General features: G+C 34.8%; 1 protein-coding gene across 1 annotated transcript; it reads right to left on the bottom strand.

Moving 5' to 3' along the window:
- Positions 1–1,067: 1,067 nt before the first annotated feature.
- Positions 1,068–9,188, bottom strand: LOC116401782 (protein ENHANCED DOWNY MILDEW 2-like). The gene is made up of 5 exons (XM_031880301.1): positions 8,996–9,188; positions 8,815–8,913; positions 1,564–1,810; positions 1,385–1,475; positions 1,068–1,299 (listed from the first exon to the last, which is right to left on the bottom strand). The coding sequence occupies exons 1-5, from the start codon at positions 9,065–9,067 to the stop codon at positions 1,167–1,169; spliced, it is 642 nt and encodes a 213-aa protein (XP_031736161.1). The 5' UTR covers positions 9,068–9,188; the 3' UTR covers positions 1,068–1,166.
- Between the last annotated feature and the right edge of the window lie 8,491 nt (positions 9,189–17,679).

Raw genomic sequence — 17,679 nt, forward strand, 5'->3', positions numbered from 1 at the left:
AATGTCTCGTTCGAGATACAAGAGCCACTATGTCAGTTGCTTCTCTATCAAACAACAAATGACAGAATCCCAACAATATCTAAGCTACTAAAACGAGAAAGCATCTGCCACCAAATGATTCAGCATAAGGAAAAGATGTAAACAGGAAAATAGAGACAGGGCCGAATGTCTAAGATGAAAGCACAAAATAGTTCAAAACTTCGAAAACACAAAATATTAGTCAGTATAAGACCATGCTTTGTCAAAAATTTCGTCAAAGCAGCTGAGCAAATAAAAGCCTAAGAAATTTCTTTAGAACAGTGCAATAAGAAATTGTAAGCACCTTCACATAAATATGTGGTTAAGAACTTCGGGCTCACAAACAGCTTCTGCATCTCAATGCAACATCCTTCCTCAAGCTTGCGCCAGAGCAGCTCGAACAGCCTAACAACCAAAAACAGTAGACCATTAAGGGATAAGAAACACGAGATCACTTTAAGGATACAAAAGTTAATAATTTCTTACCACAACTGACCCTTCCAACTTCCCCATCTTAATTGTCTTGTCCACAACATGTTTTAAAGAATATGCATGAGTAGATGGGACTTTGTGCTTCTTAATTACGTCTTCCAAAGTAATTGACGATGCAACATTTTTCATCATGTCCATTACCTAGGTTAAAAGAAAGAATATTTTAGAAACAATCCACTTTACCAAACATGCAAGCGTGCACTTTAGGGAAGTTTATAACTGTTGTCATTCCTTAATTCATTTTTAAGGGAGGGGCATCAAACAAATGTGAAGTACAAATGGCAGTTACCTCCTCTCCGAATTGGCATCTAATAGGAGCATCCCACTTCTATCCTCCTTGTAAATCTTACTTGGATCAAATCTCTTGGTTGGTATGGCAGACTTGCCAACTAAGGAGGATTTTTTCACTTTGATCGTCTTATCAATGTCCATGAGGACAGATTCTCCTTTTTGATTCAAAGAGTTTCTTGAAATGTTACCCAATTTCACATTTTAGACTCAGAACTCCACAATGATTTCGCAGTCACTTTACAAGAAGCTTCCCATCAGATGAGGACCTCTCAAATGATTTGGATACTTTTGCAGCAGATTTTCCCTGAAGGTCATCTGGCATAGATCCCTTCTTTGATACAACATTCTCCCTACTCCCACGAAAACTATCGTCTTCCCTCGTCTTGTATCACTGATAGGAAGTTTCCTTTTCTGAATGGGAAGCCTACTCTCTTCAAGACCAGGAATTTTATATGGTCTCTAGCAGGAGTCTCAATTTCTTCATCAATCTCGTGGTCCCTGGTCAAATTTAAATGAAAAAAAACATTAATAGGCCAATACTGATTAAAGGAAATAGTAGTAACAGCTGACACAGCAATCTTACAAGCAATATATCAAAATGCGATTAGGTAATAGCTCTTTCCCATGCCCTGGTCGGGGTTTCACCATCCTCAGAACCTTCAAAAGTGATTTTCCTAACAAAACAATGCATTCTTTAACCAATTAAGCACCAGAACTTAAAAAATTACACTCTGATTCACTATATAGAAATTCAAAGGATACCTTGGTAAGCATTTCCTGTGGTATGATTTTGGACACCGTCGACAAACAGCACACTGTAGTTCCCATATTTTCTTATTTTCGCGAGCGCACAAACAGAGCACTTATGCACAGGGCATGAGAAAGATTCTCCAGATGCAATCTTCTTCTCAAGGTCTCCAGCGGCAACTTTATTCTCCCAGATGAAGCAATCTTGAATACATTTAGGATGATGAAAATAACCACAAGTTGCATTTACGCATTGGAAGACCTAAAGAGCAATAGTAACTCATATTAGGTAATAATCAGAGACTGATGTCTAAAATCATAAGTAAATCTCTTTTTCTAATAAGAAAAGCATATGTATATTCAACAAAAAAAGCCAAGAAGGACCATCTAAGAGGAAAGGGTTGAGGAAACCCCCACCCACAAAACTAATAAAGAAGCCTAGCAATTATTAATACTCATTAAAAGATCTAATTACAAAGGGAGATATGAGCTATTGGCAAATTAACAAGTGTTAGAAAGTTGCTAACAAGACAAGATATTAATTTATTATAATGAACTATAAGAAAATACAAGATAAACCCAAGTATAAGGCACTTGGAACCTCCCTCTTGAGTACTCTCACCCAAGCCCTAAATCACTCCACATAATAACCTCTCTCTCTCACTTACCCTCCCTCCATTTATAACAAGATGTAACCACCCTAGTAACCACAATAATAGCTACTAGTAACCACACTTACACAATAACTACTAGTAACTTCCTAAGTATCTAATTACCCTTATACCCTAACCTATACTAATCTAATTACCCTTATACAATATAAACCCATGTATACAAATGTAGGTATCTAACACAATGCTAATAAATAAATTACATTAAAACTACAAAGATTCCATACCTACAAACAAGAAACTAGCAAAAAAAGTCAAACAACTCAAACCCAATCAAAGGGTCGACAAAATTATGAACCAAAAGATTGTGAAAAAATCTAGTGTAAATGGAAAGATATTAGGGTTCACCTAAGTTCATTATGATTTATAATAAACAAAACAAATTAATAAAACAAAAAAAAAGGGAGCCAATGTCTATATTGCGCAGGATTCATATAGTAAATATTCATACAATACGTGAAGGATAGCCATTTTAGTAGTGAAGTGTATGGTCAATCGATTTTATACCTACAATGAGTTATTTTTAGAGGAGTTTCATTGAATCTTTAACAACTTTCCAAATATAAGCAGAGTACAAATAAACTTGACTTTGTATTACTCTCTTTGTATAACTCTCTTGTACTTTGAGTGCATATTAATAAAAAAGATTTGTTTCCGTTTCAAAATAAATAAATAAACTTGACTTTGAGGGTGAGTATTTTTTGTTTTATTGATGATAAAACCAATTTCAATGAGGAAAAAAAAAGAGAGAATAGGAGGCTAACCAAAAGCCAGCCCACTAAAAGGAAGGGAACCCTCTAGAAAAAGGGACCCAACTATGCAAAATAACACCTATAGAATAATTACAAAATTCCTTCGAATTCAAGGCGCACAAAGAAACATGATAACGTACAAGGGACCAAATCTCACTGGGACCCTCTCCCACCCCTAAAAACCCCATTGTTCTGCTCACCCCACACCACCCATAAATAGAACACACCCCCATGACCCAAAGGAAGTGCCCTTCTCACTGGTCAGGGTTGAGAAGGAACTCCTCAAGCAACGCACACACATCTCTATGTCAAGTCCCCCTAACGCCAAATGTCTAAAACAAAGAGTTCCAAACCAAGCTGGAAAACTCACAATGCCCAGAATGTGGTCCAGATCTCCCTCCCTTTTCTACAAAGAATGCAACAAGAAAGGACCTACAAGCGAGAGCATCTTCCTCTTAAGCCTATCCATCCTGTTTTTTTCTTTTACGGTCGTGTAAAACTTGCCAACTAAAGAACTTAACTTTCCTAGGAATCTCAATCCTCCACAGCACAAGAAAACAGATAGACCTAGGCAGTGTTTTAAAACGCGCACTAAGCCGCGCGCCTAGGCTCAAGGCGCCCACTTGGAGCTTATTTGTGAGGAAGTGCGGAGAATTCTAAAAAGCCCAGATTAGGCGCGCGCCTCAAAGGCGCAAGTCGAATTAGGAGTGGGCTATTTTTATAACTTATGGGCTGGGCTTTAATTATAAAAAACTATTATTATCTAAATTTTTTAAACCTATTACGTGAAAGTGAAGAAACAACCCTTCACCCTTCTCCTCCCGCGCATGAATTTTCTTCAACACGACTCTTCATCTACTTTTTCGGTTCTTCCGTTCTGCTTCTACTTCAAAACTTTTTGCTTCCTTTTCCACCCTTCTTCTTCACACAAAACGTCAACAAATCTATTTGGTGCTGCGGCTGCCATTACTCTGTTTTTTGGTGCAAAAACAGAGGAAAAGAGAAGACAATAATATTCTGCTTCAGTTTTCACCTCCTCCATTTCAGCTTTATCGCGGGTGAGTATCTCAATCGTACGTTGTAAACTTTTTGCCTCCTCTTGGATTAGATTTAAATTCACATCAAGTGAATCTCTTTGTTCAGTTAACATCTGCATTGCTTTCTCCTTCTTCTGTAACTCTTTGACAAGAACATCAAACTCCATCAGCATCCCACTTTCTTTCACCACAGCTTATTCAATTCTCATTTGAAGCTCAGAAATTCTCTTCCCGTTCTCTTCCTTTTCCTGTTTGAAACAGAATGTACTCTGTTTTAATTGAGCAACTTCCTTCTCTAACTTCTCAAATCTCAACCTCCATTTCCAGCCCATTTTTTTCCTTTTCAATCTCACCTTTCTCCTTCATTTTCACATCCACTTTCCTCTCTAAATCTTCAATTACCCTGCCTGATTCCTCCAACAACTTCTTAATCAATTCATTGTCTTTCGTCAGATTCACATTCAAAATCTCACATTCCTTTTTTTCACTCAACAACTTCTTCCATTTCGTACATGCTTTTCAAAGGATTATTAGTTTTTATCCTTTTACTTTCATTTAACATATTGATTGCTCAGAATGGTGAAAAGAACAAATATGGATGAACGAACTTGAAATGTTTTCTATCTATTGCATCTTTTGGCTCTATTGTCATTTCCTCTAATTTGGTTGCTAAGAGAATGGAAGGTGGATCCTCTCTTTCATTTTCGAGAACTAAGTTTCCACCTACAATTCCAATGAAACTCGAGAGGAATGAGATGAAATATAGCAGAGGATTGAGATAACTACAATCAAGTTTTGACCAAAAGTCTATATTTCATGCTAAGCATAGTGGGCTATTTTTTTAGATGTCGAATTCTGAGTATCTCTCCTTTGTTGATTTGACATCTTGCATTAAATTTCATACTCTACTGTGACACTTTGTTGTGTCACAGATTCATTTGGTTCTAGTATGTTTTGGTCTAAGTTAGCTATCAATTTGCTGATTTGACGGCTACGAACTACATATGTCGTTTTGTGTTTTCATAGCGTGGTATACCCATTGAGTGACTATTGGTTTTGTCTCTTGACTTATTTATTGTGTGCAAGTTTTGGACATCTTCTTCTTCTTATACTTCTCGACCACAACTTCCTTCAATAACCCATCAAACTCAACCTTCATCCCATCCCTCTCACAACACACTCCCCTCCAATCCTCCATTTATAACAGCTTCATCCCATCCATAGATAGCTTCTGTTTTTTTATCTTTTTATAACAGCTTCTGTTTTAAATAGCTTCTGTTTTTTTTTTTTTTTTTATAACTTAGATCATAGATGGCTGATAAAAGTTCAAGAAAAAATCCGGCATGGAAATATGGTCAATTGCAAAATGACCAAGATAAAAATACGTTTGTCTGTGGATTTTGTTCGAAAGTAACAAAAGGAGGGGTATATAGAATGAAACAACACCTCGCTGGTGGTTACAGAAATGTCACCGCCTGTACAAAATGTTCGGATCACGTGAAGGAAGAAATTAAAGAGTACATGTCCAAAAAAAAAAGAGATTAAAGAACAAAGAAATCTGATTGTGGACATTGATGTAGAAGATTACGGTATCGAGGATGAAGATGAAGGGAGTGTTAGTGTAAACAACATAACAACACCAAGGGGCCCGAGCTTGAAGAAGCCAAGGCAAAAGGGTCCAATGGATGCATTTTTTACTCCTAACCCAGAAACTGTGGTTCAAAATAGAAAGGACAAAGGAAAACAAACTTCATTGAATGGGGCATACAAGAAGGAAATGAGAGAGCACACCATCCAAAGAATTGCTCGATGGTTTTATGATGCAGGAGTGCCTCTGAATGCCTGCACATATGATAGTTTTGCCCCTATGATTGAGTCAATTGGGCAATTCGGTCCTAGATTGAAACCACCATCTTATCATGAGTTAAGAGTTCCATGTTTGAAAAAGGAATTAGAAGCAACAAATGAGTTGATGAGTAACCATATGGCAGAGTGGGCCAAGGTTGGATGCACTGTTATGGCTGATGGATGGACCGATAGAAGAAATAGGACATTAATTAACTTTTTAGTTAACAGTCCTAAAGGCACCATGTTTATTGAGTCCATCGATGCTTCATCTTATGTGAAAGATGGAAAGAAGATGTTCGAGTTATTTGATAATTTTGTAGACCGAATTGGAGAAGCGAATGTTGGACAAGTAGTTACCGATAGTGCCTCAGCAAATGTGATGGCAGGTAAGAATGTAGACTACTTACAAGTTATAACTTTAATTTGTTAGATTTAGTTGAGTTCTACGTTAAATGTGTACTTATTTTCTTTGTTAATAGGGAGATTGTTAGAAGCAAAGCGACCACAGTTAATATGGTCTCCGTGTACCGCTCATTGCTTAGATTTGATGTTGGAGGATGTATACAAGATCTCGAATATTCGAAAAGCATTGAAAAGAGGCATGGAGATTAGCAATTTCATATATGTTCATCCTGGATTGTTAAACATGATGCGATGTTTTACTAACCAAAAGGACTTAGTTAGACTAGCTAAGACTCGTTTTGCTACTGCCTGCATTACATTATCGAGTATACATCGTCAAAAGAATAATCTGAGGAAGATGTTTACTTCAGATGAATGGAAGAATAGCAAATGGAGTAAGGAGCAACAAGCGAAACGAGTAGTTCAGACTATTTTGTTGGCTAGTTTTTGGACTACAATTGTTTTCACTCTTAAAGTATCTGGCCCACTAGTCCGAGTTCTTAGATTGGTTGATGGCGAGAAGAAGCCACCTAGGATATATTTATGAGGCCATGGATAGAGCTAAGGAAGCTATTGCTAAATCCTTTAATAATAATGAAGAAAAATACAAGGACATTTTCACCATAATTGATAAAAGATGGGAGCTTCAGTTGCATCGTCCCCTGCATGCAGCGGGGTATTATTTAAACCTGTCATTCTATTATCTGAATCCTAATATCCAGAAGGATGATGAAATAGTTAATGGACTCTACTCATGCATAACAAAAATGGTTGCTTCATTGGAAGTACAAGACAAAATACTTGCAGAACTAAGCAAGTATAAGAGAGCTGAAGCATTATTCGGACAACCTTTAGCAATCAGACAAAGGGACAAAATATCTCCAGGTAAATTTCAACTAAACGATTACTCAACGATACTAGCAACAAGTTCTTCTATTAATATATATTTTTTTGTTTGTGCCTATAGTGGAATGGTGGGATAATTTTGGACAATCAACTCCAAGCTTGCAAAAGTTTGATGTGAGAATTTTAGGTCTTACTTGTAGCGCTTCTGGATGCGAGCGTAATTGGAGTGTGTTTGAACAAGTTACCTTTTCTCTCCTTAAGTACATTGAGAATGAGAATCAAAATTTGTTGATTCACTGATAATGAAACTTTCTAATTTTTCAGCTTCATAGCAAGAAACGAAATAGGCTTGCTCAAAGTCGTTTGAATGATCTAGTGTTCATCAAATACAACACAGCATTAAAACGTCGATACAACCTACAAGATATTGTCGATCCCATCTCCTTAAAAGATATTGATGATAGTAACGAATGGTTGATTGGAAGATTGGATGACGATTCTGAGGAGGATGATGAGTTGGTATTTGACGATGATTCTTTAACGTGGGGTGATGTTTCTAGAGCTGTCGGAGCAAAAGAACCATCATTCTATTCTAGAGCTAGTACCTCTAGAGCAAAGACTAATGTTTCATGTTCATCCTCGTCTACCACGCAACGCAAACAAGTAAATTTAGATGACTTCGATTTGGAAGAAGAAGATACTGATGGCAATAAGTCTAACGAAGGAGTGAATGAAGACGAGGATCAATTTAGTGATGATGAGTTTGATCTTTAGGGATGAACTTTTATTTTGATTGTTGACTTGTTGTTGAATACTGGGTAGTTTTCTGTTGTGTTTTGTTGTTTAGGCTACTTATATTGGGTACTTATATTTTATACATTGTTGCTCTGCTACGAGTGTGTATATATATATTTTCTTTTCTTTTTATATATAGTGCGTCTTATCAAAAAAAGCTCACGCCTTTTTTTGCGCCTTGTGCCTAGGCTCCAGAGGACCAATGCGCCTTAGTGCGCCTTGAGCCTTTAAAAACACTGAACTTGACACTTCATGTCTATTAGTGCATTACATTTAGCATCTTTATGTTAAATCTGCATATATTTGATATTCTCTTAATTAAAATAATGTATCTTCAACGTATCCATATCCTAGTTTTTCAAAAATTGGCATATCATTTGTATCCTATTGAATTATCCTATATTTGTATTTGTGTTCATATTTCCTACATTTTTTGTTGGAAGAGGAAGAAAAAGGGAGCTGGTGGGCTTTTCCTTTAATAGCAACAACGGTGAGCGGCACAACAATGATGGAGAGGGGTTGAAGGAGGAGAGGAGAGAGAGAATTCAATAAAATTAAAATTAGTATTTTATTCAACTTATTTATATTAATTAATAATATTTTTATTCATAGTAATTACCACATGTAGATCCTGTTAATAAAGGGAGCAAAATCAAGCATTTTTCAAATGTAGGAGACTCGATTGTTCAATTTTCAAACTTAGACAACAATTCAAAACAAACCTCAAGGATCAAAAGTGTAATTTTCACTTTGATATCTTGTTCAAATTGGATTTATGACCCATTTTATTCCCGCAAAGACACCTTCCTCTCTCTCATTCGTGTTTCTCTCTAAGAAAAACATACCCCGCAAAAACAGTGTATATTGAAAGTAAAAAAAATCAAAAACATCCAGTAAACATTATTAATCCCATACCTCAGCACCAGAAGACTGATCAGATGAACCTAAATTCCCGCAAGCATAGCACTGGTGCTGTTTGTACTCGCAATTCTTGCAAATAAAGGTTTCAATTGCCTGCCAGCAAGCCCATAGATATTGAAGAAAATTAACAAAGGGAGTTTGCAAGCATAGAAAACATACATGAATATTATCATACATCTACTTCTTCTTTAGAGAGACCGAGCGAGAAACAATCACCATCCTCTTCAGTTGCATGAAAGGACCTCATGCACCTCCCATCACAGCTATAAGAAAATCAAAATAGCTTATTAGGCTTAGCTTGATGCTTCTACTTGGGAGAAAATTTCCAATGACTTCTGTAATTATTCATTAGATCATATTATTTTGAACTAGAAACACTTTTGTGTGTGATTTCCTGGTCGAGCTGTCATTTCTATGTCATTCTGAGAAGAAGGCTAAAAGGGAAGGAAATTCCATCGAACTATGATTTTAAGAAACAAACAATTTTGCCAAAGCAGTAACCAACCTCGCATAATTTAAAGTAGGAGGAAAAAAACATATGTGTATTGTGAAAAAAAGGAGAAGGTATATTTAAAAAATAACAGGAGAACAGGTATTGGCAGTTGAGATATGAAATATTACTCTCTCCACAAGAAAAAAAAAACCTTATCATTTAGTTAAAATCGGACACAAGATCCATAAATGAATTATGAATTATCAATGGATCACTTTAAACAAAAACAGAAAGGAATGCACTACAGAAAATGAATACTTCAACATTTCATAAAAATAATGAAATATACAAAAAGGAAACCCTAAACCAAAGTTAGATACTGAAAACTATAGAGAGAGAATAGGTACAAAATTTAGAAAGAACACTCCAAGATGATGCTACAAAACTATGTACCACCATGTATTTTCTTGGCCTTTTCTCTACAGGATACAATAAAAGGACCCATTAACGAAGGCATTTACAACATATAAGCAGCAGTGATGTGGGGAAGGTTGGGGATCCAAAAGCCAAACCCTCCAAATGGAGTTTCAAATAGGTCATCTATTTAGCAAAATCTGGTTCTTTAGCACAATGTTAATTGAAGATACCCAAAATTTAAAAGAATTCCTACTTAAAGGTTTTATTCATCTATCTCCTGCCATTATAAGCTTAAATATTTCTTTCCAAACATAACTCCATACAAATTGCAAAATGAAGCACATCCGTAGATAATCTTCCCTATCCTTTGACTATAAGCCTAAAAGATTGGAAATCCAATGTTGACAACAAGAGCAATCCTTCAATCATCTCTTACACCCCTTACTTTTGTGGCCCTGGTAGAACATTGTTTTCTTACACAGTTACAGCCAGTTGGATAACTTTTTTGTAACCTCCTTCAGCATCGGGCTTGCTTTCCTCCCCCTCTTCTACAATATTATCATCTATGAAAGTGTTTTAATTCAAAAAATGACAAAGTATACCACTGAAATAACTATCATTTGAACAGTAACTATACTTTTTTCAAAAATTATTCAAATTATAATAAATGCATGTTCCACATGCAAAATTTCCTTGTTACTATCTCTTGAATTAACAAGTGGCAAAGACTCGTATTCTGTAGAATTAATTCAATTCAATAGCCCAGCGACTAAGTTGTGCAAAACCAGATCTCTTCTTTGTTGACTTTTTTTAAGTACCTCAACTAGTTAAACATTGTACCCTCTACCACTATTTTCAAGATTTTAAGGTCATCTAAAGTCCCAAACGTAACAGAATCTTCATTAGAGTTTTTGGAGTCTTTGTACTCTTTTATGCCATGAAATCAACACTTGTGAGATGATATGAAACATATATCCTACTTGGCTACTGCACTCTGTGCTTGCAAGCTGACCGCAAGGAGATTAACCGTGTGTACTTTCACAATCATTACCCACAGAAAATCAGGGCCTTGCATTCCACCAACTGATCAGGACAGCTCCCTCTAAAATTGAGGACTTGGATCTCAGATTGTATGGGAATTATCTTTATAGAAAATGAAAAGCCTACGGGGATAAATATGGTTCCAGAAGTCCTGTAGGAACTTTCTGAAAAGAGGGTATAAAAAATATTTTGAGGATGGAAGTCAACATAACTAGAACTGTGGAATGGTTGAGTAAAAATTTTATTTATCTTGCACTAATTGAAAACTCATTGCCTGTGGGTGTGGCTTTGAGACTTAGGAATGTATCACGAACTCCTTCCTCCCTCCCCCTGCCCTTTTGTTTCTTCTTCACATCCATATAAAAAACTTTATTCAACAAAACAAATGAACATAATCTTTTCATTGTCTGCAAAGAATGAAAGAGAACCTGGGAGCCAATATATCATCCCTTTTAACTGCTTCTCCGATTAATGACATGTGATCCACCAAATCATTCTGGAAGGCCTCACTTCATACAAGCTGCAAAAATGAATGGCTTAAAAACAACAAATACAAAAGCATGAAAAGATGAAATGAATTCATGTTACCTAAAGGTTTTAGCTAATAGATCCCACAAAGATTTGCTAGATGTATCTGGATTCCTCTTCAAAGCATGAAGGCAGTGCACTGTGATCAAGATGGTTCTAATGGTATCCTCAAAGCTCTTTTAGGCTTCTGAAGTGTAATCCACACATTCTCTTTGGAAAGCACCGATATCTCTGGCTTTGAACCAGAAATATTAAATCTCCATGCGGTAACCTGTTTATAAACTTTTGAAGTCCATTATCAACTGTACCATGGAGGAAAACAGGTTCTTGACTGCCCTCCAATCTCTCCCCTTCATCCCATTTAATCGGCAAAATAGAGAATGAAATAGGTTCTTCCTTGTGATCCACAAAGTGATAATTTGAGACAGGTGGTACTGGTAAGGTCTCAGCCTCATCATCTGAAGACGCCATTACTCTATTGTAGTTCCAGTCCTGCTACTTAACAACTAAATTCAATGAGTGGAATAACAAAATAAAAAATGACTAAAAATCCGACCTACAATGAAAGAGAATACTTCACTTTCCCTTAAGACTAGAACAAACACCCGTTCTTGAAACAGGAATAGGATTGATCATAGTGACATATCCATACGAAGTAATCCCTAAATGCAAATACAAAAAGGGTAATTGAGAGAGACGAAGAAAGGTACCTGAATGGCCTTCGGTTGAGAGCCAATCCCTACAAGAAGCTATTCAAACTCGGAAATGGCAATACCGAACAATTTCAACAATGTTAGCAGCGAAGATAGCAAAGGAAGAATGGGAACAGATTGTAAACAAGAATCGGATACCAGCAGCCCTACGGAAGAAAGTCAGGCAGAAGTTGGGGAGGGTGAAAATTAGTTCGCGACGGAACCGGCGAAGAAGAGAGCAATATTCTTTGAGGAAAAGAAGTTACCAAAAAATTGTGAAAACTGAAAGCCACATCAGGTAAATTATAAAAAAGATACGAAGAGGATGTTTTGGAGGCAAGAGGGAGGGGATGTTCGGGGTAAGAGGTAGAATAGAGATACTACGGGGTCGTTTTGGACTAAAATTATGGCCCTTATTTGTAAACATTATTTCAATAAAAGCAGTTACTCTAACACTTAAGTAAAATAAACTAGAATAATCATCACGGTTGGGTTGGATTAAATTAGAGGAAAAAAATACTGATCTGGTTCACCCAACCCTATTATGCATATAATATATATAATTGAATGTAAGAAGGGGTAGAATTCAAAAACAAAACTTTGTAACTCACGTTCTACTATTAAAATTACCATTTTATTCATCATTTTCTTCCCAACACTTGAAGTTGCATCATTTCTTTCATCTTTATTATTTCTTCTCTATTGTGTTCTTTATGTACTCTTTGCTCTAAAAGACCATATTCAATTTTCTTTAACATCTCAAGTTATTGGTATTCAAAATTTTAGGGACATACATTAGACAGGTTGATATAATGCCCCTCATGGACACCCATTATGTCCATTTTTTCTAAGCTTTTCTCTTTGTTTATGTTGTCCTTTTTAAGCTTAAGGAAGTCTTTGTGCTAGGGTTGCTGCATATATCTTGATTTCTCTTTACCATTTGGGCTAAGAAGAGTCGATATTCAAAGGATTCATTCCTATGTGCGTGTGGCTGTTGTTCGTGTGAATGCTTGGCTAAAGATTAATTTGAAACCAATCTAATGACATTGCTTTAGGAGATCCTAAAGTTGGCTCTATCGAGAAGGGAGATCTCATCAACTTAGGGGGAGTCTAAGTTTATTCGTGAAGGGAGTTCACAAGTAAAGAGGAATGATTAATCAAGAATTTCTATTATTTAGGGGAGTTTGAGTAGTTATTCACTAATAGTAGCATACTTAAGGGGAGCCTAAGTATTAAAGAGAATGTTTCCCAAGTGTCCAGTGAATTAGTTCTACGATTGTCTTTGTGAGCGGAAGAGTGTTTATATAAGCACAACTTTATAATTGCTTGACTTATTGATTTCCGTGGATTAACTTTCCCGGACACAATTCTCGTGTGTTTTTTCGTTTACTTCTTGTTGTTTTGTTATTATCTCTCATCTTGGTTATTGTTTGGCAATATATTTCGTAGTAAAGAACAGTCATTACAGTTTTTCATGTTTACAAGTTTATGTTTCTATTGTTGAGAAAAGTAAAACATGTGTAATTTTGTCTCATAATTTTTTCAATTAATTGTAAATAATTAACGTTAATGAAATATAAATAAAGAAGTAACACATTCTTTAAAGGAATCTAAAGAGTTGGAATGTAAAAGAATTTCTCATTTCGTATTCTCAAAAAGTTTAACAATTTTTGTTTTAATAATAATCCGCTTATCTTTCCATTTAAAAAAATATGAAAAGTTTAGTATTTCAAAACACAAAAGGAAAGAAAAGCACAGTCCAAAGCGAATTAAGGGAGAATATTAGTAGACTACTTCGTCCATATAAAAATAAAATAAAAGTTCATGCCATTGTTATTTTTTCACAAGTTCCATGTTTCGTGGTTGGTTTTGAATTTTTTTGGACGAGTATTGAATTCCGACATATCTTCCTCATATTCTCACTTCTTCTTGTTTGCGATTTCTTCATCTCGTGTTCCATAATTTCTTCCTTGTACGTCATCTTTCATCTTCTTTATTTTTCTTCTTCTTTTTTACTAAATGACTGTGTTCCAAAATCTAAACAATCAGTCATCTATCTCATATAGATCACTATCACTATCTATCCTAAATAGATAAGTAATAGATTCAAACGGATCACTTACCAACATCTAAACGATTGTGTACCAATATCTAAACGATATTTTGGACTATATTATACAACCGTTTAAATTAGAAGCTTTTTTTGTGTATGTTTGTGGTCAATTAATTCCGAGGTATTTTTGTTATTTTACGTTATGGACTTGTGGGCTCTTTCTTTTTTCAAAATTGTTCTATACGGTGTGAATAATTTTGCATTTTGTTCTACTTTTGGGGAAAAAAACCAACAAATTATCTTAAATTTATCTGACGTTGTTTTATACTTTAAAGACAAACTTAAATTATCCTTATTAATTTATTTTACATAAATGATAATTCAAAGAAAAAAACACCCATTATGTTTGTTATGGATTTTAATACTATAAATAAGAATAAAGAAAATACGTCATAACAATGAAACAACACAAAAGAGAATAATAGAGAGGGAGAAAACATGGAAAGCAATTGAACTCAATTGTGGTATATCTAAGAAAGACATCACATACCTCTATTTATAAGACATGTCATGTCATGGTACAAATTACAATATGAATCTTAGTAGGATGAATGTTACAACATGGAATTGAATGAGAGTTATATGACAATTGATAACCTATGTAGGTTATGGATAGATGTACATTTACAATATATAACTATATTTGCAATACTCTCTTTTAGATTTCCATCTATAGTATATATAAAAGCTTGAATGAGAAGAAAATTTTTTTCTTCCATTTTTGACTTTCCTTTAGAAGTAGCTTCTATAATTAGGTAGATGACAATGTTGTCCTTTTCTATTTTTATGTTAATTGAAAAAAAAAAAGCGGTCCTCAATAGTTGGCCAACAACGGACATTGATACTTGCCAGCAACAGTCATAAAAAACAGTTGACAAAAGTTTACCGACAATGGTTGAGGAAAGTTAACCAGTAATGGGTCATCGAAAATGGTCGACGAAAGCTGGCCGACAATGCTAGTCGATCAACAATAAACAAAATTTGTCTAGCAATAGTCGCTGAAAAATGGTCGACGATTTCAGAGGTTGACCAGCAGCGATTACGGGAAAAATGGTACAAGGAAGTTACTGCCAGTGATAAAAAAAAATAGTTGCCATAAAAAATTTCATCAGAAGTTGATCGACGATGGTTGTTAGAAAAAGATTGTCGGGTTCGATCAACAATGGTTGTCAAAAAAACAGTAGATGAAAGTTGACCGTCGAAGGTTGCTAAAAAATAGTAGCCAGAAAAGCAGTAACCACAGGTTCGCCAACGACTATTAATGGTGGTCAATAATTTTCTTGTGACTATTGCCAAAAAACAAGCATTTGAAGTTTGATCAACTACAATTGTCAAAAAGTAGTCATCGGAGGTTGGTCGGAAGCGATTAATGGTGGTCAACTTACTCTAACTCGATAACACTTATACTCAAATGAACTCCCTTTTTTCAACAATGCTCTTTTTCAATAGGACTTACCTTTTGGATCTAGGTCTTATATACATACGTACATATATATATATATATATATATATATATATATATATATATATATATATATATATATATATATATATATATATATATATATATATATATTATATTTATTTATTTATATTATTAGTTTAGTAAATGGAAAAGAAGTAGCTCACTTCACATCACTCTCCTTATCTCTCTCACTCACTCTCCCTCTCGTTTGGATCTCTCATCTCTAGTGTTCACAATCTCCAACGTTCGCCATCTTCTTCTCAACTCGACAACCCAACCCAACTTAATCCATAATTTAAGGGTTTGATTGGGTTGGTTAAAAATACTATTTGGGTTATTCATATTGTCAATCCAACCAACCTAAAAATATGGGTTGGGTTAGGAATGTCCTCCAACCCAACTCAATCCGTTTACACTCCTCCACTCTTTCATGTAGTTGTTATGATATAATGTACACCCTTTCTAACTTTTCTTTCATCCAATTCGTAAAAATGGTAAATATGATGAAGATTTGGTAAATTGTGAAGCCTTAAATTTGTGACACACTTTCAAGTAATATGTCAATATGTCTTTTTTGATTTCAAATTGAATCATTCGTGAAATCTCCAATCTTATAATGAAGTTCGAATTCACTTTCTATTTCTTTGTCTTCTATGTAGTGACCAATTGAATAGTTTTTTTTTTTCTATTGATAAAATCATTGTAATATCGTGTCAATTACAATAAAAAACAATAAAAACAATAAAAAAAACAAATTATTTAAACTTCATAAAAACAAACTATTAAAAGACAAAAATAAAATCAATTACAATTTCTTTTCTATGAAATACAAAAATTTTGTATGAAAATGTAAATATTTTATTGAGGGTAAATTGTTTACTCTTTTTGAAAATTCTCCATTTTCTATATGTGTGTGTATGTGTGTATATATTTATAAAGGGGCTCTGAGAGAAACATCATCTGCCCTTTTAGTGAATGATTATAGGGATATTTTACCTAATTTCATCTTTAAAAAAAATTTAAAATCTCACCTACTTTTCAAAGTAAAATTTCTTTTTTAAAAAATAGATTTTATCCTTAAAATCTAAAATTCACCCTAAAAGAAGGAAGAAAAAATCTTCCATATTTTTGTGCATATACACGTTTAAAGTTGATTTTTTTTTTAAAAAAAATGAAATCTCTCCTATTTTGTGGATACAACTATAAAAAGAATCCGGTGATCTCTAAAGTTTTATTTATCATTAAACAAAAACTAAAATTTTATTAAAAAATAGTATTCACTTAAAAAATTAAAATTATGAGTAGTTTAAAATTTGGTTTATTTTAATACATGATTTAAGACCCAAATTTAACCGTAAAAATAATTGACTAAGTGTCAAAGGTTTAAGGACAAAGCGTTTAGAGGTTATAGGGTGATGTGTAGGCAGCCAAAAGAAGGAAATATAACCTCTAAAGTGGTTATTTAGGCGTTTGGACAAGGTAGGTAGCTAAGCTTGAGTGTGTGTTTGGCTAGGCGACAAGGCTTGTCCGTAGAGGTTATTGGGTGGTGAAGAGTCCCTAGGCGATTGAGAGCAAAAGAGGTTAGCAAGGCTATGCGAGAAAGATTTTTAGGGCGAGGAAAGCTTGTCATTTTGAGGTTATTAAGCGTTAAGATGCTAGGCGAGAAAGCTAGACAACATGATGTTGGGCGAGTAGACTTGCACGCGAGGAAGGAGTGCTTGCGGCCATGTTTGAAGTTAGTTAGGTGTTTATCTTGATGTTCCACACTTACGTGTTTTGGTTAGACAAGATAATGAAGAGGTGGAGTCCATGGGTACTTTACAAGTGTTCTCTACATACTTAAGTTAAATTTCGGCAAGTAGGTCGTGTCAATAAAGGCTCATGTAAGACTCAATATAAATAGGAAACTTTAGAATGACATTTCTCCTATCATACTTGTGCGTTTTGGTTGAAATTACTCTCAATAGTTCACAAATTGACTCTAGTTTCTAGAGTAGGGCTACCGGATAAATTTGAGTAAAGGAGGTCTGAGTTTGAGTCGACGAAAGGGAGAATTATCAGCTTTCAGAGGAATCTGACACTAGAAGAAATTTACCATTTAATGTCGGTTTTAAACCGACATTAATGACCTTTGGTGTCGGTTCGGAACCGACATCTATGCTAGCCTTAT

The sequence above is a fragment of the Cucumis sativus genome, chromosome 1, assembly GCF_000004075.3.
Source record: "Cucumis sativus cultivar 9930 chromosome 1, Cucumber_9930_V3, whole genome shotgun sequence".
NCBI classification, from domain to species: domain Eukaryota; kingdom Viridiplantae; phylum Streptophyta; class Magnoliopsida; order Cucurbitales; family Cucurbitaceae; genus Cucumis; species Cucumis sativus.